Source organism: Panthera leo, chromosome A2 (genome assembly GCF_018350215.1).
Source record: "Panthera leo isolate Ple1 chromosome A2, P.leo_Ple1_pat1.1, whole genome shotgun sequence".
NCBI classification, from domain to species: Eukaryota; Metazoa; Chordata; class Mammalia; order Carnivora; family Felidae; genus Panthera; species Panthera leo.
In genome coordinates, this window is record NC_056680.1 from 22,784,146 (window position 1) to 22,809,968 (window position 25,823).

A 25,823-nucleotide genomic window follows, 5' to 3' on the forward strand; every position below is an offset into this window, starting at 1 on the left:
ACACAGACACACATTCTGTGTGCGTTTGTCTTTGTGTCCGTCTCTCTCCCTCACACATGTGCGCTCACGCGCGCGCACACACACACACACACACACACACACACACTTGAAATTGTGATTGTGACCGGGGCTCAGAGTGGTTCAGGGGTTACTAGATGAAATTAATTCTGTTTTGCAATTACCTGCATTTCAGTGTCAGTATTTGCTCGGGTGACTTAAAGGCTTGCAGTTGTTGCACAAAGGACTTTGAAAGGAGCATTCAAATAAACTTCTAAGACTCTTCCAGCTATTGATCTCTGCTGCATTCATTAGTTTCTGTAAGAACACAGAGCCAGTTTGCTACAGTAGTTAGCATCTACCTTGTCATGTGACACCCGCAATTATCGTTTTTGGCGATGAATATGATCTTTGCAGTGATTACCTTTTAAAAATTTTTCTTAGCCAATTAAATAAAATTCGGTGACATTTCAAAGGCTGTTAATCACAACCAAATGCTCTAAATGTCAGGATGCATTGAAATTTTCGCTGCTAACTGATGAATCACTGAGCTAATTGTAGTTCCTCATCAGGCCCTTGTCATTGTTATTATTATGGAAAACACTTTCATCACTCCCGCTATTCAAAAAAAAAGTTCTAGACAAATATGCAGAGAAGAGATATTACTCATCAAAGCATTTGAAGTTAATTGCATTCTTCAAAATTCTCCAACTGCAGATTGCTGCAGAGAATACCAGGGGCTCAGCCAGAGAGGAAAGTGATGTTTTTAAATAAACAGCTCAGGGCAGCCCTGTCTTCCAGTCTGCATCATTCAGATATCTTCATTTCCCACTCTTTTTTGCCTTTTGTTTGGGAGAGTTTTTTTCCAGGATGTTTTCAAATGAGTTGCATGAACAACAGGCCCAGGGTGAACTCCAGCCCTCTTTGAACTGAAGCATAGATCACCTTTATTCAGTGGTCTGCTGCCGGCTTTATTCAGTGATTTGAAGACAATGTTGAATGCAGGCTCCCCAGAACATTTCCAGAACAACTTGTTGATAGGGCAAGACTGCAGAGATGTTTCTTCTTACTGCAGTAAGGAAGAAAATGCACTATGACCATAGAATGTTAGTAATGTCCCAAAGTGGAAGGGACAAAGTCATGTACTGGAGACTATGAAGTCTGGTTGAATGTGAGTCTTTCAGAGTAGAGGGGAAGGAAGAGGCTTGGTTAAGACTGGGTGAGAATCCTAATATTCTAGTTTAGACTTGGTGGATGCAGCAGAGAGAAGATTTTGAGGTTAGTGTTTTCCCCAAGAGTCTTAGGGTACAAATTGTCCTGTGACAGTTTCTACTGAGGAGTTGATGGGCCTTTCAAGACGTTCCTGGAATAAGCAAAAAAGTTATTTGCAATTTTTATCTTCCTGAGCAAGAGAGCTCTGGAATAGTTAGTTATATTGATAAAGACAATAGAACCATAGCTATGTGTGATGGCTTTAGTTCCCAAGTATTAGTACCTACCTGAGAATTTCTATGATATTCCATCATGGGCCATGTATGCTCATTAATTCAAGGGCATTGGTCTGGTCTGAGTTGCAGGAGTGGCTGCCAGGGCCAGGACTAAAGTGAACCTAAGGCACAAAATTTGAGGAGCACTCACTCACTCTCAGAGTGGAGGACCTGATGACTGTCATGTGGCCCTAGAATTCTGGAAAGAGTGGAGGGAGGAAGAAGCAGGTGAAGGAGATGAGTGCTTATGGAGCCTTGCCATGTATCTCCATCTCCTCAAGGACCTTCATCTCTTTATTGGGAGGCCATAGAGTACGCTGAATCTGGGAGTAGGTTCTGGAGCTGGAGTGCCTGGATTTATATCCTGGCCACTACAGAGGGTAGCTGTGTGACCTTGGGCAAGTTAACTCATCTCTCAATTTCCCTACCTGTAAAGTGGTGATAATGATAGTACCTACCTCAGAGGCTAGTCAAGATTAAGTAAGTTAATACTTGTTGCCTGCCATATAATGAACATTTAACCTGCATTGTAACAACGCATGGTAGTCTCATTTTATAAATGAAGAAAAGGATACTCTGATATGAGAACTTACTGCAGGCACATGGCTTGTGGTGCTGGGATGGAATTAAGTGCTTTTCACTATACTATGGCAGTCCATGTATGTTTTAGGTGGCTTTGCTCTATCCCAATATGGCCCCAAGAAATTCTTTCTGCCCATCTTTCCTTCCTTCCTTCCTTCCTTCCTTCCTTCCTTCCTTCCTTCCTTCCTTCTCTTCCCTCCTTCCTTCCCTCCTTCCTCCCCTCCCATTTCCCTCACTCCTTTCCTTCCTTTGATCCTTCCATCCATCCCTCTCCATCCATCCATCCTTCCCTCCATCCTTCTATCCATCCATCTATCCATCTCCAACCCTCCCTCCATCTCTCCATCCATCCATCCCTTCCTCCCTCCATCCATCCATCTATCCATCTATCCATTCATTCATCCCTCCCTACATCCATTCTTCTATCCATCCATCATCCTTCTATCCATCCCTCCTTTCATTCATCCTTCTATCCATTTATTCATCCAGCTAGTTATAGTTTTCTCTAGTCACAACTTCAGTCTCCACATGAGAATTCTAAGTGCACAGAGACTAGACATTAAACATTCAACTTGAGTGTTTTATTAGCTCTCTGGCTCACCAGGAACCAGCAGCAAATCTAAGACCAGTCTCCATCCTTCCCCAGTGCCATGGTCAACAGATCAAACATGCCCACTCAGTGCCTTTGCACATGCTCTTTGCCCTCTTGGAGACGCCCCCCCCTCCCCACAGGTACTCTCCCCTCCGGGTGTTACTCATACATCACCTTCTTGGTGAGGTCTTCCCCATTTTTTCTAAAGCTGCCCCCTCCCCATTTCCTGTCCCCCCACTTTGCTTTCTTTTCTCTTTTTTGGTTTCTTAGCATTGCTGTTATCACACAACATACAACAAAATTTACTTTTTACTTTGTTTTTATATGTCTCCCCACATAGAATACAAACTACACAAGGGAGGGGATTTTTATATGTTTCAGCCCCAGCTCTGTGTGGGCACTAGTAAATAATTTAGAATTAATGAATACATTTCACCAACTATAATGGTGGGAGTTTTCACTATTGAAAATTAAAGACTTTTTGTATATTTTCATGCCTCGGCATTGTCACGGAATTATAGGGTATTTAACAGACATGGTGTTGCTTTGAATTGTAGCATTAATAGCAATCATTAAGGTTAAGGGAGTTCTTCAACCCTGATTCAAGGAAAGGACACTAAGCTCTGGTAACCAGTCTGGTCACCCTATCTACCACTCACAAAGACTGGGAGCTTTTAAAATGCCATGTAAAACTGAAAGTTGAAGAAATTTAGGGTCTTACACACCAGTGGGCATAACCTTGGAATTTCAGCCTGCTATACATAATATGTTAATAAACTAATATGTGACAAAATAAATATGTAATAAACTAACATGTAATGTTACCTGCTAACAAATACATATTTAAAGTTTTTTTAAGTTTATTTATTTATTTTTGAGAAAGTGAGAGAGAAAGAGTGTGAGCGGGGGAGGGGCAGAGAGAGAGGGAGATACAGAATCTGAAGCAGGCTCCAGGCTCCGAGCTGTAAGCACACAGCCTGACGCGGGGCTTGAACCCATAAACCGTGAGATCATGACCTGAGCTGAAGTCGGATGCTCAACCGACTGAGCCACCCAGGCACCCCTAACAAATACGTATTTAAAACGAACCCTAACAAAAGGATGCCTAGGCTTCTAGTTTGAATTGGCCTGTTTCTGACTTTATGTGTCCAAAACCTCCTTGATTTTATTATATAGTGCAGTCTGTACCCATCAAACCAGATTCATTTAGGTTTTAAAAGAGATGTTGCCTGCCACTTATGCTCTGCCCATGTCAGGTGTTCCTAAAGAGTGACTGTGCCAGTGCCTTTGGGGCTTGTATCATGAGGCAGTATCTGTGCTTGAAGGTAAGAGAGGTTATGTGTCCTCGAACCTCACTTCCCACCCTGCGTGTGTTTTTCAGAAATCCTCTCTGCCGTCTGAATTTAGTTCCAGTTTGTCAAAGCAAATATGGTGAATGCGTGGGGAGAAGCTTATGGTGTAGGTTGTGTTTTGCTGAAGTAGAATGAGCTCTTGTTTTGAGAGGCTTCCCAAACCCAAGCCCTCATGCCTCTGAAGTCTCACGGATGTACAGAACTCTGGTGTGTTTTTTAGTCTGAACTTCTTTCTTCCGCAGTTCAACCATACTGGGCAAGGCAGCGTCTGCAGCCAGGCCATCATGCTCATCACCGATGGGGCAGTGGACACCTATGACACTATCTTTGCGAAGTACAACTGGCCAGATCGGAAGGTGAGTTGGTGCTGATGCCATGCAGCGTGGTCCATGGAGAATCTGTGTTGTGCTGTAACCCCCAGGTTGTCCAGGGGTGGGTGCCCCATCTGGACTGAATCTCATAAAGACTACTGTTTCTCAGGCTTGTAGTTTTTGGTTGACCAAGCCAAATACTATAGCTTTCCTTGTTTTCAAAATGACACTTTTTTGGAGGAGAGAAGAAACCTGTAAAGACACATTCAGCGTGTTCAGTGAAAAGACTCACTGTGAAGCGTGCTTTGTCCATAGTGGGCAGCACCTTTGTTTTCCGTGGACCCAGAGCTGCTTGGTGAGTCCTGCATCTATAGATGGTGAAGTTGGCCATGGCGGCCACCCAGTCCTCTCTTGTGTGTTTCTGTATTTCTCTAGCTCCTCGTTCACCACCCTCATTACCCTCATTACCACCCAGAAGCTTCTCTCCATCTCCCAGGGCTGTTCCCCATCCTTGTCAAAGCTTGTACACTGTTCTAATTACTTCTTTGCTTTCCAAGTTGACGTTTATTTATCTGCTGAACCCATATGTTAGGGTGTCCATGATGGATGTTAATGTTTTTGGTGTGTCTGAGTGCCAAAACCCAGAGATTCCTCAAGCTGTTAGCCAGTTTGAATTCCCCGGGGAGATCTTTTAAATTCTGGATACTTGTACTCTATCCCATGCCTACAGAATCAAGATTTCTAAGGATGTAGTGTGGTAATCCATGTTTTTAGTAAGTTCCTCTAGTGGGCACCAATCAGCAGATTAGCAGTTGGTGGTCTCTATCTCACCTGAATGGTGGGATTTTCACAGGAAAAAGGCCAGTCAGAGAAGGTGCTATCCCAGGGGTATCACAGAGGCACTGTCCTGTCCCATGAGCCAGTGGCATTACTCTGACTGTCTCTATAAGTGCGTAAGACCATTCAGACCAAGTCTGTCCTACTTTACCTATTTTGTGTATTTAATTTCCTGGAACCAAACTAACCACACACACTTGGCAAAAAGAAAGAGAAGACAAATGACTGCTGTGTCTTCAGCTGTATCCAGAGAGTGTGTGCCATTGAGGGAGCGTGACATGTCAAGGTGTCATCCCATGTTCCCTTAGTCATTCTTGGTCCCCACATTGCTCTGATAACACTGACATCTCACCTCACTGAGTGTGCGTCTGTATTTTAAAGATACATACGTTTCGAACAACATGGTCCCTAAATGGATGCCAACTGCTTCTCCTGGTGCTCAACCTTAGAAAGAGCCATCACTTCTGAAGCTGGAGGAAACGTTTGCTGTGCTGGGCTTTCTCAGGGGATGTGGGACTGTGATATGGCTTAAGGGATGCCCAGAGATAAATGTGGCTGATTGCAGCTCCCACAATAAGCACTACCTTAGAACCTAGCCCTCGTATAAGGTGGCAGTTCACTGTTGGACAAGGAGATTTTAGATGTAGGATTTCAGGTGAGGGTTTTCAGGGACAGGTGGAGGCCACAGGTAATTCCTTGATAGATGTAGTCATGTGAAGGGAAGAACGTGCTGGATACATGTGCACCCCTGGAGCATACAGCACGATGCTGGGCATGTGGCCGGTACCTAATGCACAGTCCTAAGGTGTGGCTGAGTGACCCAGGGGCCCGGCAGGGTGGGAGGCCACAGTGCTAGTAAACATGGGTAGGGCCACAGACATTTTGCAGTCATGTGGAATGTTTGCAGGTGCCATGACGTTTCATAACATGTTGAAGGGTATTTTGACTTATTTGGGACCATCGTACATAAGAAAGTAAGAGGGTCTTTTCATAAGCAGCTTCATTAAGACCAAATGTGTTATCAGACAAGTCTCACGTACTGAATTATCTGAATCTGTCCCATTTGGTGATACTTGATGGATAGCAGTTGCTCAATAATATTGGTATTTGAATATCCTTACTTGTGAGGAGAGGCATAGAATGAGGGCTTCAAAGTCACAGTTCTTCAGACAAAACACAAATGTCAATATATCTTGCCAAAGATACAATACTGACTTTCAACCAGGTGCTTTTTTGGATTAATTGGAACCAGGATTCTGGAAGTTTCAACATTACATAAAGGAGCTTCATTGACTTATAAAGTATTATCAAGCAGAAGCAGATTTGACTTTTGTAACAAGAGAGTCTTCTTTTAAAAAAAAAAAATTTATTTATTTATTAGAGTGGACATATGAGCACATGCGAGTGGAGGAGAGGCAGAGAGAGAGAGGGAGAGAGAGAATCCCAAGCAGGCTCAGCACTGTTAGCGCAGAGCCTGACTCGGGGCTCAGTCTCACAAACTGCGAGATCATGACCTGAGCCCAAATCGAGAGTTAGATGCTTAACCAACTGACCTACTCAGGTACCCCCAGTCTTTTTCTGTGATTAGAAGTTCATAGCAGGGTTCCATCTCTCCTGCTGCATTCTGGAGAGTTTTATGGTGTTCACATATATACACATACACATTCTCTTCTTGACGATTTGTCTGTGAAGTTGAGTGCAGTAAGTTTGCATGGATCCCAGTGTGATTTAGCATTGTGTTAAAGTGAGGAGATGTGCAGTGTCTAAGCAGTCCTCTTTCTCTGTTATTCTGAACATGAGATATTTAGCAGAGGACTCTGTCATGCCATAGTGGACAGTCTTCAAGATCGTAGATACAGGAATTGTGTTCAGGAGAGAGGAAAATGATCTTTTTTTTTTCAATATATGAAATTTATTGTCAAATTGGTTTCCATACAACACCCAGTGCTCATCCCAAAAGGTGCCCTCCTCAATACCCATCACCCACCCTCCCCTCCCTCTCACCCCCCATCAACCCTCAGTTTGTTCTCAGTTTTTAAGAGTCTCTTATGCTTTGGCTCTCTCCCACTCTAACCTCTTTTTTTTTTCTTCCCCTCCCCCATGGTCTTCTGTTAAGTTTCTCAGGATCCACATAAAAGTGAAAACATATGGTATCTGTCTTTCTCTGTATGGCTTATTTCACTTAGCATAACACTCTCTAGTTCCATCCACGTTGCTACAAAGGGCCATATTTCATTCTTTCTCATTGCCACGTAGTACTCCATCGTGTATATAAACCACAATTTCTTTATCCATTCATCAGTTGATGGACATTTAGGCTCTTTCCATAATTTGGCTATTGTTGAGAGTGCTGCTATACATTGGGGTACAAGTGCCCCTATGCATCAGCACTCCTGTATCCCCTGGGTAAATTCCTAGCAGTGCTACTGCTGGGTCATAGGGTAGGTCTATTTTTAATTTTTTGAGGAACCTCCATGCTGTTTTCCAGAGTGGCTGCACCAGTTTGGATTCCCACCAACAGTGCAAGAGGGTTCCCGTTTCTCCACATCCTCTCCAGCATCTATAGTCTCCTGATTTGTTCATTTTGGCCACTCTGACTGGCATGAGGTGATATCTGAGTGTGGTTTTGGTTTGTATTTCCCTGATGAGGAGCGATGTTGAGCATCTTTTCATGTGCCTGTTGGCCATATGGATGTCTTCTTTAGAAAAGTGTCTATTCATGTTTTCTGCCTGTTTCTTCACTGGATTATTTGTTTTTCGGGTGTGGAGTTTGGTGAGTTCTTTATAGATTTTGGATACTAGCCCTTTGTCTGATATGTCATTTGCAAATATCTTTTCCCATTCTGTTGGTTGCCTTTTAGTTTTGTTGGTTGTTTCCTTTGCTGTGCAGAAGCTTTTTATCTTCATGAGGTCCCAGTAGTTCATTTTTGCTTTTAATTCCTTTGCCTTTGGGGATGTGTCAAGTAAGAAATTGCTACGACTGAGGTCAGAGAGGTTTTTTCCTGCTTTCTCCTGTAGGGTTTTGATGGTTTCCTGTCTCACATTCAGGTCCTTAATCCATTTTGAGTTTATTTTTGTGAGTGGTGTAAGAAAGTGGTCTAGTTTCAACCTTCTGCATGTTGCTGTCCAGTTCTCCCAGCACCATTTGTTAAAGAGACTGTCTTTTTTCCATTGGATGTTCTTTCCTGCTTTGTCAAAGATGAGTTGGCCATACGTTTGTGGGTCTAGTTCTGGGGTTTCTATTCTATTCCATTGGTCTATGTGTCTGTTTTTGTGCCAATACCATGCTGTCGATGATTACAGCTTTGTAGTAGAGGCTAAAGTCTGGGATTGTGATACCTCCTGCTTTGGTCTTCTTCAAAATTACTTTGGCTATTCGGGGCCTTTTGTGGTTCCATATGAATTTTAGGATTGCTTGTTCTAGCTTCGAGAAGAATGCTGGTGCAATTTTGATTGGGATTGAATTGAATGTGTAGATAGCTTTGGGTAGTATTGACATTTTGACAATATTTATTCTTCCAATCCATGAGCAGGGAATGTCTTTCCATTTCTTTATATCTTCTTCAATTTCCTTCATAAACTTTCTATAGTTTTCAGCATACAAATCTTTTACATCTTTGGTTAGATTTATTCCTAGGTATTTTATGCTTCTTGGTGCAATTGTGAATGGGATCAGTTTCTTTGTCTTTCTGTTGCTTCATCATTAGTGTATAAGAATGCAACTGATTTCTGTACATTGATTTTGTATCCTGCAACTTTGCTAAATTCATGTATCAGTTCTAGCAGACTTTCGGTGGAGTCTGTCAGATTTTCCATGTATAATATCATGTCATCTGCAAAAAGTGAAAGCTTAACTTCATTTTTGCCAATTTTGATGCCTTTGATTTCCTTTTGTTGTCTGATTGCTGATGCTAGAACTTCCAACACTATGTTAAACAACAGCGGTGAGAGTGGACATCCCTCTCGTGTTCCTGATCTCAGGGAAAAAGCTCTCAGTTTTTTTCCCATTGAGGATGATGTTAGCTGTGGGCTTTTCATAAATGGCTTTTATGATGTTTAAGTATATTCCTTCTATCCCGACTTTCTCGAGGGTTTCTATTAAGAAGGTTGCTGAATTTTGTCAAATGCCTTTTCTGCATCGATTGACAGGATCATATGGTTCTTTTCTTTTATTAATGTGATGTATCACGTTGATTGATTTGCGAATGTTGAACCAGCCCTGCATCCCAGGAATGAATCCCACTTGATCATGGTGAATAATTCTTTTTATATGCTGTTGAATTGATTTGCTAGTATCTTATTGAGAATTTTTGCATCCATATTCATCAGGGATATTGTCCTGTAGTTCTCTTTTTTTACTGGGTCTCTGTCTGGTTTAGGAATCAAAGTAATACTGGCTTCATAGAATGAATCTGGAAGTTTTCCTTCCCTTTCTGTTTTTTGGAATAGCTTGAGAAAGATAGGTATTATCTCTGCTTTAAATATCTGATAGAACTCCCCTGGGAAGCCATCTGGTCCTGGACTCTTATTTGTTGGGAGATTTTGATAACTGATTCAATTTCTTCACTGGTTATGGGTCTGTTCAAGCTTTCTATTTCCTCCTAATGGAGTTTTGGAAGCATGTGGGTGTTTAGAAATTTGTCCATTTCTTCCAGGTTGTCCAGTTTGTTGGCATATAATTTTTCATAGTATTCCCTGATAATTGCTTGTATCTCTGAGGGATTGGTTGTAATAATTCCATTTTCATTCATGATTTTATCTATTTGGGTCATCTCCCTTTTGTTTTTGAGAAGCCTGGCTAGAGGTTTATCAATTTTGTTTATTTTTTCAAAAAACCAACTCTTGATTTCGTTGATCTGCTCTACAGTTTTTTTAGATTCTATATTGTTTATTTCTGCTCTGATCTTTATTATTTCTCTTCTTCTGCTGGGTTTAGGCTGTCTTTGTTGTTCTGCTTCTATTTCCTTTAGGTGTGCTGTCAGATTTTGTATTTGGGATTTTTCTTGTTTCTTGAGATAGGCCTGGATTGCAATGTGTTTTCCTCTCAGGACTGCCTTCGCTGCATCCCAAAGCGTTTGGATTGTTGTATTTTCATTTTCGTTTGTTTCCATATATTTTTTAATTTCTTCTCTAATTGCCTGGTTGACCCACTCATTCGTTAGTAGGGTGTTCTTTAACCTCCATGCTTTTGGAGGTTTTCCAGACTTTTTCCTGTGGTTGATTTCAAGCTTCATAGCATTGTGGTCTGAAAGTATGCATGGTATGATCTCAATTCTTGTATACTTATGAAGGGCTATTTTGTGACCCAGTATGTGATCTATCTTGGAGAATGTTCCGTGTGCACTTGAGAAGAAAGTATATTCTGTTGCTTTGGGATGCAGAGTTCTAAATATATCTGTCAAGTCCATCTGATCCAATGTATCATTCAGGGTCCTTGTTTCTTTATTGACCGTGTGTCTAGATGATCTATCCATTTCTGTAAGTGGAGTGTTAAAGTCCCCTGCATTTACCACATTGTTATCAATAAGGTTAATTATGTTTGTGAGTAATTGTTTTATATATTTGGGGGCTCCCCTATTCGGTGCATAGACATTTATAATTGTTAGCTCTTTCTGATGAATAGACCCTGTAATTATTATATAATGCCCTTCTTCATCTCTTGTTACAGCCTTTAATTTAAAGTCTAGTTTGTCTGATATAAGTATGGCTACTCCAGCTTTCTTTTGACTTCCAGTAGCATGATAAATAGTTCTCCATCCCCTCACTTTCAACCTGAAGGTGTCTTCAGGTCTAAAATGAGTCTCTTGTAGACAGCAAACAGATGGGTCTTGTTTTTTTATCCATTCTGATACCCAATGTCTTTTGCTTGGCACATTTAGTCCATTTACATTCAGTGTTATTATAGAAAGATACGGGTTTAGAGTCATTGTGATGTCTGTAGGTTTCATGCTTGTAGCGATGTCTCTGGTACTTTGTCTCACAGGATCCCCCTTGTAGGATCTCTTGTAGGGCTGGTTTAGTGGTGACGAATTCCTTCAGTTTTTGTTTGTTTGGGAAGACCTTTATCTCTCCTTCTATTCTAAATGACAGACTTGCTGGATAAAGGATTCTCGGCTGCATATTTTTTCTCTTCATCACATTGAAGATTTCCTGCCATTCCTTTCTGGTCTGCCAAGTTTCAGTAGAGAGATCCGTCACAAGTCTTATCCGTCTCCCTTTATATGTTAGAGCACGTTTATCCCTAGCTGCTTTCAGAATTTTCTCTTTATCCTTGTATTTTGCCAGTTTCACTATGATATGTTGTGCAGAAGATCGATTCAAGTTACGTACGTCTGAAGGGAGTTCTCTGTGCCTGTTGGATTTCAATGCCTTTTTCCTTCCCCAGGTCAGGGAAGCTCTCAGCTATTATTTCTTCAAGTACACCTTCAGCACCTTTCCCTCTCTCTTCCTCCTCTGGAATACCAATTATGCGTATATTATTTCTCTTTAGTGCATCACTTATTTCTCTAATTTTCCCCTCATAGTCCTGGATTTTTTTATCTCTCTTTTTCTCAGCTTCCTCTTTTTCCATAATTTTATCTTCTAGTTCACCTATTCTCTCCTCTGCCTCTTCAATCCGAGCTGTGGTCATCTCCATTTTATTTTGCAGCTCATTAATAGCTCCTCCTGGCTGTTCCTTAGTCCCTTGATCTCTATAGCAATAGATTCTCTGCTATCCTTTATACTGTTTTCAAGCCCAGCGATTAATTTTATGACTATTATTCTAAATTCACTTTCTGTTATATTGTTTAAATCATTTTTGATCAGTTCGTTAGCTGTCGTTATTTCCTGGAGGTTTTTTTGAGGGGAATTCTTCCGTTTCATCATTTTGGATAGTCCCTGGAGTGGTGTGGAACTGCAGGGCACTTCCCCTGTGCTGTCTTGAATAACTTGCGTTGGTGGGCAGGGCCGCAGTCAGACTTGATGTCTGCCCCCAGCCCACCGCTGGGGCCACAGTCAGACTGGTGTGTGCCTTCTCTTCCCCTCTCCTAGGGGCAGGATTCACTGTGGGGTGGCGTGGCCCGTCTGGGCTACTTGCACACTGCCAGGCTTGTGGTGCTGGGGATCTGGCGTATTAGCTGGGGTGGATCGGCAAGGTGCACAGGGGTGGGAGGGGCAGGCTCAGCTCGCTTATCCTTAGGTGATCCGCTTCGGGAGGGGCCCCTCTTCCGTGGGCCTCTCGTCTGCACTTGGCTCCGGAGAATCCATTCTGCTAGTCTTCTGGTGGTTTTCTGGGTTATTTAGGCAGGTGTAGGTGGAGTCTAAGTGACCAGCTAGACGCAGTGAGCCCAGCATCCTCCTACACCGCCATCTTCCGACCCAGTCTAGAGGGAAATGATCTTAAGGCTGGAAGGTGTTTCCCATAAGACAGTGGTTCTCAAACTTGAGCAAACATCAGAATCATCTGAAGGACTTATTCCAACATTCATTGCTTACCTCCTGCCAGGAGTTTCTGATCCAGTAGGGCTGGCTGGGGCCTGGGAATGAGCATTCCTCACACATTGCCAGGTGACATGGATGCTGCACACTTGGGGAGCAGCTACCATGGGAAACAGCCTGAGGAACAGTGTTTGCTTCTGCTGTGGGCTGGGATACTTTTGTTCCCTCTGCTTATTTTATGAGCACCTGCTCCTTTGGGCAAATCCAGTGCACAGGTATGTGTTTCTTGACTCATACTTTGTTTAAAAAATTGCCAACTCCTGATCATCATTTAAAAATCTGGAGGGGGTGCTGGGTGGCTCAGTTGGCTAAGCATCCAACTTCAGCTCAGGTCATGATCTCACAGTTTATGAGTTCAAGCCCTGCGTTGGGCTCTGTGCTGAATAGCTCAGAGCCTGGAGTCTTTGGGATTCTGTGTCTCCCTCTCTCTCTGTCCCTCCTTTGCTCATGCTCTGTCTCTCTCTCTCTCTCTCTCTCAAAAACAAATAAATAAAAATAAAAATAAATTAATCAATCCATCAACCTGGAGAGAGTTGGGGCGGCTGGTTGGCTCATTTAAGCACCAGACTCTTGATTTCGGCTCAGGTCATGATCTCGCAGTTTGTGAGTTTGAGCCCCATGTCGATAGTGTGGAGCCTGCTTGGGGTTTTCTCTTCCTCTCTCTTTGCCCCTCCTCTACTCATTCTTTCTCTCTCTCTCTCTCTCTCTCTCTCAATAAATAAATAAATAAATAAATAAATAAATAAATATATAAACTTTAAAATGTTTACTCCTTTAGAGAGTATGTAAAATTTTAAAGTTTTAGTTTCTCTCATAAAGGGGTATACTTGGCACTTTGGATCCAACATTCTCATATAGCAAAAAAAAAAAAAAGGCTGGAGCTGAGAAATGGCTGCCCCCTCAGATGGCCCCCTCAGATGCGTGCTGCTTTTGACTATGACCTCTCCATTCTGTCATCTCCACCCAGCCCACTTCACTCCTGTGTGTTACATGCCCACAGGTGTGGAGTTCTGGATTAACAGGTAGTTGCTGTTTCCCAGCCATGGCTTGTATTCCCCAGCTTCTGGGGCTTTGTTCTTTTGTCTTGGGTTTGCCCCGAGCTTTCCCTCTTCTCTTCTCCTCAGAGGTCATCTTGTCTTTGCTTGAGTCCTAAACTTCAGACTCCCTCAGGATTGTTGTTAGGGAAGTGTAGATTCATGTCCAGCATGATAATTACCTCTAGGCCTATCTTTCATCTTCATTGGTTTCGTGAGTCCTTGGGGACACATTCTGTATCTCCTAACAGTGCCACCACCATGTGCCATGTCCCAGCCCTGATGAGAAGTGTGACATAGAGACCCTAGGGTGGTCTCATGATTCCTGCCTCCAGGTGTTTACCCCCTGTATAATCTCCTCACCTTGAATATGAGTGAGCCTTGTGACTGCATTCGAACCAATAGAATATAAGAAGGTGAGGGAATTTTGTAGATGTAATCAAGGTCTCAAGTCAGTTGGTTTGAGTTAATCAAAAAGAATATCCTGGGTAAGCCTTACTTAACAGAAAATCTTTAAAGAGTGACTGGATACTTCCTGAAGGCAGAGACTCTTCATGGCAGTTTGATAAAGTAAGCAGCTTTTGGAGAAGCCCATTGGCAAGGAGCTGAGGACACCCTCTAGGACCTGAGAACATCTTCCAACCAACAGCCGGCAAAAAACCGTGCCCTCAGTCTTATGGCCACAAGCAAATAATTCCTGCTAACAGTTTGAATGAGCTTTGAGCCAGATTCTTCCCCAGGTGAGCCTCCAGATGAAAACACTGCCCAATCAGTACCTTAATTGCAGCCTTGTAAAACCATGAACGGAAGACCCAGATAAGCTGTGCTTAGCTGACCCAAAGAAACTGTGGGGTTGCAAATGTGGAGTTAAGCAACCAAGTTTGCAGTAATATGTTACGTAGCAAGAGAATTAACAGAAGAGGTGAGGAGAAGGGGAAAAGGAAAGGAAATAATTTATCATAGCAATACTGTAAAATATCCCCAAACCTAATGGCTTAAAATAACAATTTATTATTTCTTGCAATTCTGTGGGTTAACCAGATGGTGATTCTGCTCTCCATGGTGTCAGGTAGAGTCACTGCTGAAGCTGCATGAAGCTGGGAGCTTGGCGGGGCTGTCTCGGTTCTTCTCCAGAAGGCTTCTCTCTCCATGTGGGGCTAGTCCTCCAGGGCCACACTGTGAGGCCACTCCCCTCAGTGCAGTAGCCTGGACTTGACTACAATATGGCAGTTGGGTTCCCAGAAGGGGAAAGCAGAAGGAAGTGGGGAGCAGTCTAGGAGGGCACTTGTGGGTGTCATTTTTTTAAAAAAAATTTTAAACATTTATTTATTATTGAGAGACAGAGAGACACAGAGTGTGAGCAGGGGAGGGGTAGAGAGAGGGGGAGACACAGAATCTGAAGTAGGTTCCAGGCTCTATCAGCACAGAGCCCGACGTGGGGCTTGAACTCACAAACTGCGAGATCATGACCTGAGCCGAAGCCGGTCGCTTAACCAACTGAGCCACCCAGGCACCGCGATGGGTGTCATTTTTTAAAACTACTGCCTAACCAGGGCCTTGCTCAAGGCAACTGCTTAATAAAACATTTTAGAATGAGTTGGAAGAAGGAATGTGTTATTGGTGATTTAACTATGAGTCTGAAGACAGCATCATGATTGTCCATGCAATGTGTCCCTTGCCAGCATTTTATTTCTGAGAGCGGAAATGAGGAGCTATTTATTCATTTATTGAGTGCCATTTACTTTTGCCTAATATCCATTGGTTAGCAGCTTAACAGCACCTCTTACATACTTGGAATAAAATATGAACTCTTCAACGTGGAAGGGACTCATTGCAGGACCTGCTCAAGAAATAAAGCTGCCTACATTTAAATTAGAAAAATGGTCATACTTGCCACCTATATAGTTCCAAGTGAACCAAAAAAAAAAAAAAAAAAGGTCATCGAATGATTTATCATTACCTTCCCTGATGCATAAGACAGAGTGAATGGGTAAGAAAATGGCAGGTAACTGATTTAAAGAATCTAATCTTATCAGAAGACCTGTCGAGCCCTTTAAGAGTATAGTATGTTTGCCAACCCCTGATCTAAGGAAATTATTAAGTGTGTTGTTCAGTCATTGAGATGCCTCTGGAAATCCGTGCATTGGCTAACCAACAGAAGATGGTCGTGGTGGCTTTCCCCTTCCTTTCCACTGCTTTTTTCCACTTGAATAACTGCACTAATCAATGGCAGAGGGGTGGAAACCTTGATTGCAAATACCGCTCTCTGTGCTGTGGGGTGTCTCCTCTGCTCGGAGCCATGCTTTCTACTTTTCTGTCCTGAACAGTTTCTGGTTTTCCCCTTTTATGTCAGTGCTGCACCAGGGCTGGAGTATAGGATGCAATGATGGGCCCATTCAGAAGGGGGCTGAGCTGCAGGCACGCAGCCTGGGGCCGGACCCAGTGCCCAGCATGTGGGATCTCCATACATGTCAGACTTAACCTCCCCTTGAACCCTGTTTTGCTGGTGACAGGGGCACATGGCAGTGTCACAGCTTTCATGTCACTCGAGTAACAATGGCAACACCCTGGAGAGAATCACGTTCCCTCTTTGCTGAGACCCAGCAAGCCAGAGACTCCCCGAATCCAAATAAAATGGGATCCTTGGAATCCCTGTCGAAATCAACCTGCTTAGAGGCTAATCGCTCTATTTGCTTGGTGTTATACCCCCGGAGGGATGTTTGGCTGCAGCTGCCACATAACAGACCACGTTTCAACTCGCTTCTTCTGTAGGTGAAGTGGTCGTGCACGGAAGGCCTGGGGGTGCACGGAGAACCAGTGACCCTTCTGTGCCTGTTAGACATCCCTGCACGACCTGTCCTTCACTTGAGTCTGTGATGAGAAGCACAGGCAGCATTAGGATGCTCCATCTGCTTCCCTGGGCCTGAATCGCCCTCAATAAGAGTGTGCCCTCAGCTGGTTTCCTGTGCCGAAATGTGTAAACAAAGCTAATGAGAGCGAATTCTCACCGAATGCGAAGCATCAGACACCATTCTACATGCTGGACATGTATTTAATTCACACAGAAACCCAAGAGGCGAGTACTGTTGTATCCCATTTATACAAAGGAGGAAACCGAGGCTGCCCAATGATTCAGGGTTCCATGACTAGCATTTGGTGGAGTGTCAACCCAGCATCGAGCGCTGAGGCTGTACCCTGAACCAGGATGCAGACATTTTGAGGGAAAAAGCAAAACAAAGTAACCATAGGTCCCAGGAGTAGCTGTCCATACCACACACATTGTCACCCAGAAAATAAGTTCATTTCCTTGGCCTTCCCACCCCCAAGTATAGGGGGTGTGGTCTGCAGAATGTTAGAGATTTAGGGATCACAGAACCACCCACTGAGGTTACAGGCAGAGGAGAAGCGGATGGCAAATGTGTGGCCTCAGGACGAAGCTGTCTGGGTGAAACTAAATGATTTTCCTCTTTATAAAGAATTTCAAAGGTGAACGCTATTTCAGTTATGTGTGCTATGTGTTCTATTATCGGTTACGTCCAGAACAAAAGCGAGGACAGTGGCACTGAGGCCCTTAGAGAGACGACCAGGGCTCAGGGTCCGTGGAGGATCCTTGGTGGCCTGGTGGGATGGCATGGAGGGGTGGGGCAAACATGGCGCCTGGTTTGGGGTCCAAGGGAAGCTCTTGATCACAGAACAGTTTGGGGGTCTGGCTTTGGAACTCTTTTGGAAACACTGTTAGAAGTCACTGTCCTTTGATTTGGGGTCACAAAGATCCCCAAGAAGGAGATCTCTTGGGGCTTTTGCCCCAGGCCTCCCTCCCTTGGCATAATTTGGAAGCTGAAGCCTCAACCCAGCCATATCCTAGTGGCCTCGAGGAGATGCTGGAAGGCTTAGCTCTGTCTTAGTGGCTCTGAGGGGGTTTTGGAAAGCTCCAGCACCCCTCTCTCCTCATCTTTCCACGGGACATGTGCCACTCTGGGGAGCAGAGTTTCTGAGCTGAGTCAGGCCTTATCCTTTTAAGAACCCAGCCCTTAAATAGTCTCAAGCAACTTGGAAGGAATTTTTTGTTCTTTCTTTTTTTTTCCTAAACTACATTGTTTCCGTTTCTGACTTTCCAGTGATTTTACAAAACTCTTTCTTTGTCTTCTTTTGAGCTGGTCAGGAGGAGAAGGGGTTTACCCAAAACATAGCAACTGGGGAAGGAGTTTGGGCCATACTGCTCGTAGAGGAGGTCTCAAGGTGCTCCTCCTGTCCCCACCCCACCTGCACTCCAGCTCTGTCCCTCATGCCACAGAACCAGATTACTGTGGGGGCTTAAGGGTGGCAAGGGCAGTAAAGGGAAAGGAGTAGCCATGTGGTGGGGGTGGGGTGGAGATTCATTCATTCAACAGATGTGTACCAAGAGCCCCCCATGTCCCAGGCCATTGTACCAGAGCCCAGGAGCAAGGGGCTGACGTGACAGCTCCAGGCAGATCCTAGAGAGCAGATAACAGATCACAGATAACAAACAAGTAAAAAGACCAGTTGTTAGAATCCATGATGCATTTTCTGAAGGAGACAAACAATACCCTGCAACAGAGAATGGGGTGACCAAGGGAGGTCTCCCTACAGAGAGCACCTGTGAGTAAAAGGAGCTGGGCAGGGAAGGGTGGAGGGAACAGTATTTCCAACGCCCTGCAAAGGAAAAGCTGGGCATGCATGAGGAACTGGATAAAGAGCAGGTGGCTGAAGCCTGGTGGGCATGGGGGCAGTGCCATGGGGGAGGGAGGCGGGACAGGCAGGTGTTAGCGCCTCCAGGCTTCGATGGGCACAGTACAGAGTTTTGATTGTGATCCAAGGGTAGTGGGGAGCCACGGAAGGCTCTTGAACAGGGACAGACGTGAGCTGTTTTCCAAAGTGCTGACTACCATATGGGGAACTGGTGCACGAGGCACGGACCTGGCTAGGTATGCAGTTTTGGGATTGACTGCTCATCATAACTGATGTCATTGTGGGGGAGAGGCAGTAGGTAATAGGCAGGTAGTAGACCTTTTTTTTTTAACTTCTTTTGAATGTTCCAAAATTCCCCTGTGTCCCTCAGCTGTTCTATTTCAAGGCTCAGTTGGGGGGGGTTACATTTCTCTGTCTCCTCCCTTCCTCCCTCCATCTCTCACTCCTTCCCTGTCTGAAGTCGCATTTTGGTCTGAAAGTTTTGGGTCAGTGTGTGTCATTGCTGTATTTTTTCAAGGGTGATAAATCCTAAAGCTGTCTTAGGAAAATAGCAGGAACATTCATTTCTCGTGGGCAGTCAACGGTGTGACAGGAAAAGGCATTTTCAGTCTCTGCGGGAAGAGCTCACGCGGGCCCTCCTTGCCGCTGAAGGAAGGGTTGAAATGGTTCGCTGTCTCCCAGTTTATTTTTAATTACTTCTGCTGGTATTAGACATCGTGTGACTCCAGCAAGAAGAACATGACGAGACAAGTTGGGAACGAGGCCCACTGATGCATGGCTGGTGCCAGCCATTGAAAAATCACTTCATGTCAGGGACTCAGACAGCCTCATGGGCACCGTCCCTGCAGCTACGAGTGCTGTTCCTCTTCCTGGGCTTGGCACTGGGGTCTTGGCCTCCACCCGGACACCGCTGTCTTCACAAGGCAGGTAGGGGACAGTGTGCATTCCTTCCTGTCCCTCCCCCCCATCCCCACCCATCCTCACGCAAGGCCCAGAGTCAAATGCTTTTCTGCTCATTTCATTCTTATCTCTGCCCTATGGGTGGATACTCCTAGTGCCATCATATCTTATGTGTGAGGGAGCTCAGGCTCAGAGAGATTAAGTCACTTGCTCAGAGTGCACAGCTATGAACCCGGGAGTCTCTGATCCTGACTCATGTCAGACTATCTCCACACCCGTGTGTCCAAACGGAGGGGTTGGCAGTTGGAAGCACTTGCAAAAAAAAAAAGTTTCCTGGGTCCCACTATCTGTAGGGGCAGCCCTGGAATTGACATTTTGATAGGCAGCTCACAGACCACACTTGGTGAGTTAGGAGGGTCTTAGGACCCCTCTGTGGCTCAACGGGTGAAGACTGTCCACACTGGAGCATAGTGAGAAGTGCCACTCAACACGGTTGTGTTCCCAGTGGACCAGGCAGGGTCCAGTCAGGGACAGAAGCCTGCCAGTCATTTTAACAGAGAGAACTTCATGTTAAGAATTGTTGACCACAAAGGGCAAAAAGAGAAGTGTAGGATGTCATGGAAGTAGCAATGTCAGGCAACAGATGCTACCCCACAGCTGGTGGTGGCAAGCAGGAGAGGGGAAGGGAAGAGGAGAGGTTTTTAGGTAAGACTTAGAAGTCGAGAGGAGAGGACCTGGGGGGCTCGCACAGAGACCCCTGGGAAGGGCACACTGGTTGGGGGGGGTAAGGGTTTTGAGGAGCGGGTGCTGGGGTCTCTGACGTGAATGGACCTGATTTGGTGAGTGTTAGGAAAACTGTAAACTAGCTTTGTTCACTGCTACTGGAATGAGCTGTCCCTGCCCGGGGCAAGGAGCCTTGCTGGAGCCATGGCGCTGGGAACCAGAAGCCAACAGGAACCAAACAGGAGGGAACAAGTCCCACATCCTTCCTGCATCCTTACAGCCTCCCCCTGCTGGCCCTTCTGGCAGAGCCTGGCCAGAAACAGCTGGCAAAGCAGAAACGTGGTTTGCGGATCCCCAGCCCCAGCCCCAGCCTCACTAAGCCCGGCGGATTTGGTGCTGAGGCACACCCAGCAATAACTGGAAACTTGCTGAATGAGTTCAGTATTGTTTGCAGCCTAATGACACATCAAATTCTTATTTCCTGGGTTTTATTCCTCTTGCTCTATTGAGTAGGGCTCTTGGGGAGTGGGCAAGCGTAGGGAAGCCGTGCTACCTGATGGAAAGAGGATGGCGTCTGGGTGCCGGAAGATCTGTCCCTCTCATCTGTATATCAGGGTTAATTATGCACACCTTGCTGTGTTGTTCAGAACGAAACGAGATGATGTGCCAGCAAGATCAGGGCTGGGCACAGAGTAGGCGGGGGACATGATGCTATATCCTCATCCTTGTCGCCGTGACTGACAACTACTCGTACGGTGAAAATCCTCTGCTGTAGTTAAAATGTAGTTGTACTGGGTGAATTCAAGACGGTGTAGCAATAGGTTTTCACATGTGGAAAATAGAAAGTACTTTTTTATCCCTGAATATGGATTAATCTTATGTAGTGTCTTGGTTGACTTATAAGAAGATTAAAGTATTCAGATGCATTAAAAAAAACGTTTTTAAGCCTTTCCTTTTACCTGTTTCATGAATAAACATATACACAGAAGTAAACTTCTGGCACGCAGCAAAATACACTGAGATTTATTTGGTCATTCACAATCATTAATGAACTAGTCTTTGTTAATAGCTAATGTTCCTCAGTTCAGATGAGCAGCCTGTCTGTATTGGCAAAACGTAAAAAGGAGATTTGAAAAGTAGTGTTGCTTTTGTATTAGTTCTGTCTTTTCTAGAGTGGTGGTTAAGGCTTTACTGTTTCTGAGTGGGGCGACTTTGGGCAGGTGACTGAATCTCATGCTTAGCATCCTCATCTAGGAAAGGGGAGGGGGTGGTGCAGAAATCACGCTGCCTGGGCAGGGTTGTCCAGCAGGTGGGAGGTGCTTGGCTAATGCCAGTGATGGAGAAGAGACTGGGGTCTGCAGGAGTCTGGGCCAGGCTCTGCAGGTGTGTCCTCGGAACAAACGTCCTCAGGCAGCCGGCCCTGCTGTGAGGGAGGAGGATCCGAACCTGGCACAGCAGGTTCCGGAATACGTGTGGCTGGTGGAGTGGGTTTGGAAGTGCTTAGTTCTCTTAAGCAGCCTTGTATCCGCTTCCCGACCTCATTGGCCAAAACACTCCCCCATGGACTGTTTGGTGGGAAACCTCACAACAACCTGCTTGTGGGAGTCCTTGGATTGCGAGCTGATCTGTCTGAGTCCACAGAGGGGTCCTCTGGCAGAGGCTCTGTGCCTCTGCTAGCGGGATCTGCCGGGTGGCCGTCTGGGAGAGCCTTGCTCACACCGAGCCCATCTTGTATGTTCGCCATCTCACCAGTGTTGCCCACTTTCCTGGGTTTCCTTCCTAGGATGGGCTGGGGCAGGGGTGTTTTGCAGGACTGAGAGGAGGGCAGAGCAGCCCTCCCCCCACTATCTAGAAAGGTGCCCTGGTGTGCTGGGGGTCAGGAGCCTGCAGGTCTAGAAGCCAACTGTGCTTTTGCAGCTCCTGTTGCTCTGATACCTGCACTTAAATTTTGATCAAATCACATTTCATCCCAAGCTTCAGATAGATTGGCTTCATAGAAGGCACTCCACTGCCTGTTCTCTACACAGCAGCCAGAACTTCAAAAATGGAGGCTGGTTTTGCCAAAAATCAGGGCAAAATTTACCCCCCAAACCTGACTGGCTCCCCAGGCTGTGCTGAGTTTCAGCTGATGTCCCAAGAGAGAGACCAGTGCCCATTCATCTCAGCCTCCTCTCAACTGCTGTCCCCTCATGCCCTCTGCACAATCCACTGCTCTCAGTGGCTCTGGGCACACGGTCACTTTAGGACATCAGCACTTGCTGCCCTCTCTGCCCAGGACACTTTGCCCTTTGATTTCCAGTTGGCTCCCTCCTCACTTTCTTCATGTCCTTGCCCAGACACCACCTTTTCAATGAGACCTACCCTGACTCTCTGATCTAATGTTATCCCCAGCCCTGACCACCAGTAATCTTGGTTGGTTATTGCTTTCCTTTTAATGGCAGCACTTTGGGTCCATAGCATACCATATAAATATCCCAAGGAGGCAAATTGTGCCTGGTGCCCCATCCATTAGAAACATGACTATACGAGAACAGGGTGCTGTGTCTGTTTTGTCCCTCTGTGTGCCGCAAGTGGCCAGACCAGTGCCCAGCACACACGTGTGCTCAGGAAGCCTTTCCAGAAGGAGGGAGCCGGTGCTGGAGCAGCACTTGGCTGAGTGCTTTGCAAGTATCATCTCCTTTGATCCTGGCAGCACCTTTACGGTGTAGATGCTTATAGTATGTCCCTTTTATTGGTGACAAAACTGACTCAGAGAAGGTTAAGCAACTCTTCTCCAAAGCCCTACCTTTAGCCTGCTTGCCAGCAACCCCCTTCTGGTCTGAGGCCCTGGCGTGGACCAAGAGAGCACAGGAGCCACCTGAGGACTTCCAGCTGAGCTTCTCTGGGAAGGCAGAGGGTGCCCAGGGACCTGTTGAAAGGCTTCCAGGTAAGGGAATTTCCAGCACCTCAAACGTTTTGGTGGCACTAAATGCAGTGCTAATTGACAATTGGTGTCATTATTTCTGCAATAAGTATCTTTCCAGTAGACACAAGATTGGCTCCTGTTTCCTTCCTCATCCCTTAGTACTAGACATGGTGCTGGATGCATAGTAGGTACTCAGTAACCATTTGTGGAGGGGAGGGAAGAGCAAGAAGATTTAGGTCAAGATGAGGTTTCTGGGGGGCACCTGGGTGGCTCTGCTGGTTCAGCATCTGACTTCGGCTCAGGGCATGATCTCGCGGTTCCTGGGTTCGAGTCCCGCGTCAGGCTCTGTGCTGACAGTTTGGAGCCTGAAGCCTGCTTCAGATTCTTGTCTCCTCTGCCTCTGTTCCTCCCCCGCTCACACTCTGTCTTGTTCTTTCTCAAAATAAGTAAACAAAACAAAAAAGACAAGGTTTCTGCATCCCCCTTGTGAATCCTCAACTGCTTTGAGTTTTAAATGCCATGTGCACAGAGGTCTGACTCAACCTTCAAACTCGATCCCAACAGCCCAACAGGAAGGGTCCCCAACTCCAGCCTGACTCTGAGCCCTGCACCCCTTGGTAGCTCATACTTGTTTTCATTTTGCTGGGTCTTTATCATAGAGAAGCCCTTTGCTTTTCAGCTAACTTTGTTGGTAGAGAAATCACCCTTATTCCTCATAAATGAAATTACTTTTTCCAGTAGATTTTGGGAAATCCACTATCTTCCATAGGGTGATCTCTTCAATCAACTGGGGACAAAACTTGAGGCTCCCAATGCCATATGATTTTGGCCATCGACCTGGTATCTCCCTGGCTACCCTTGGCTTAATCCTGTCCATAAAAAAACACTAAGGGAGGAGATTTATAGGGCTTACTGAATATGTTCCATCACTGTGGCCTGCACCGTGGGCCCTGCTCTCAGCTCCGAGCCACCCAAAGGGCCCTTCCCCTCCCTCTCCACATCATAGCAAAGTTGACTTTTGTCCATTGTTCACTGTTTCATAATCTCATCGTAGATTCTGTGCTATACCCTTCACTCCTTTGGGATTCCTACCTAGATTAAAACAGCTGATGGTGCTGACCGGTGGGGCCTCTTCGGGGGAGGCTGGTATGAGCTGCATGCTAACTGCCTGGTGGGAAGACTGCTGCCTTGCACACTTTATTATAACGCAAGAGGCCCATGTAGAGATCATGCTGGAATAACCAAATGAAGGTGAGGTGTAGAGGGAGGATTAGCCAACTAGCCATGCAGCCTCCAGGGCCACATCAGGCCCTGGAACAGATTTCCACAGTGCCCTCTGATTTGGAGAGGGTTAACCTACCTGGGGGCAAGAGTCTGGCACCTTTTGGGTCAGAAGCCTGAATTTTTGGCACTCCCTGATCCTTGGTTCCATGAATCTGATCCTTAGAATGCATAGAAACTTTAAGGCTTTTAATATTTGGATCATTTTAATTTTGCTCTCACCTGATTTGTGTCTGTGCCTCAGTGGGCCAGAGGCAAAAATTATGGTTTCAGAATTTTTAAGAAGCATGTTCCAGTTCAGAGTCCAAACGAAAGGATCTCTGTGTGAGCCGAAGAGATACTTACTGAAATGTGTTTTCTCTCCGTAGAATAATTATCTCAACCCTCCTAAAAATATGGATCCTTTCTCTTCCTCTGGACTTCAGAAATTGCCTATTACGAGCTCTTCTCATTAAAAACAATTACAGTCCCCCTTTAAAAGACAGTATCCAGTGAGAGTTCTCTAAAGCTAGGGATGTAGAGTGGGCCCCCTGACATCAGGGGAAAGGGGTGAAACCCTCCAAGCTTCTGATTTATAAAATGGCCTTGCTAATAGGAGCTTCTTTCCAGTTTTCTTGCAAAAACCATGAGAAAGGGCACCTAGCAGGTGCTTCCGGTCCACAGATCCAGCGAGGGAAGTGGGACAAAACTCTTGATGAAAAGGAACAAAGTAAATGAGCCAGGAGCCTTGAAGAGACCTAGATGGAACTTGAGATATTGAGAATGCAAAAACACTTAGGAGGAGTCCTTTAGACCTTTCTGGAAGAATCCCTCTCTACTGTTGCTATGGCCAGTTTTCATTGAATTCTACACTTTGCAGCTGTGACTGACCACCGGCTGTTAGGTTACCTCTATGACCTTGCCTAGCTAATTGAGAGCAGGTTGGGGGGGTGGGTGGGGGAGCGCTCTGCAGGCCTCAGTGTCCATGAGCTCGAGACAGGTTGGCTTGCATTTAGGGACAGTGCAGGAGCCATGTTGTCCTTGGCTCCATCTGGGCCTGAGGGGCAAGTGTGAACTAAGGGTCCACCCCTCACGTCACCGGGCCTCATGGAGTTATCTGTGCGGTGACTTGGTCTTTAGGGCCCACAGACTTTGATCAACCTGTGGCAGAAGGTTTGTGTGAAACCCTTCCTGGCTTTCTTTTTCTTTTTCTTTTCTTTTTTTTTTTAAAAAACACAAATGGGATCTGGAATTGATCCCAGATAATACATCTGCCTCTTAATTTCACTTCAGAGGGGCAGGATAACAAGAAAGGCGATGAAGACAAGTAAATGCATTTATGATTTATGCCCCTGTGATAAATCAATGGATGATTTCTCCCCAAAATGTGGTCACTGCCCTGCTAACTCATACCAGCTGACACATCTGTGAGGTGCACAAGGGAATGGGGGCTGAGCCCTCTCCACACCATGTGCACGCCAGGCCTGGAACCCGCACCCCACGGGTGGGATTTGGACATATGAGCGAGCTGGCTATACACAGTTAGGAAGATGGCTGCTTCATCGCCACCTTTTTCTCCCCCTCTAGTCTGTATTTTCCTTCCTTGCGTCCTGCTGGTGCAGTTACATGCAGCCTGTTCTTGGTTCATCTCCAG

General features: G+C 45.4%; 1 protein-coding gene across 1 annotated transcript in view; it reads left to right on the forward strand.

Moving 5' to 3' along the window:
• The window catches only part of CACNA2D3 (calcium voltage-gated channel auxiliary subunit alpha2delta 3), an 859,990-nt gene that overhangs the window by 461,083 nt on the left and 373,084 nt on the right, over positions 1–25,823 (forward strand). The window contains exon 11 of the mRNA XM_042929688.1: positions 4,253–4,366. Coding sequence (XP_042785622.1) covers positions 4,253–4,366 — 114 coding nt within the window. The remainder of the gene's footprint in view (positions 1–4,252; positions 4,367–25,823) is intronic.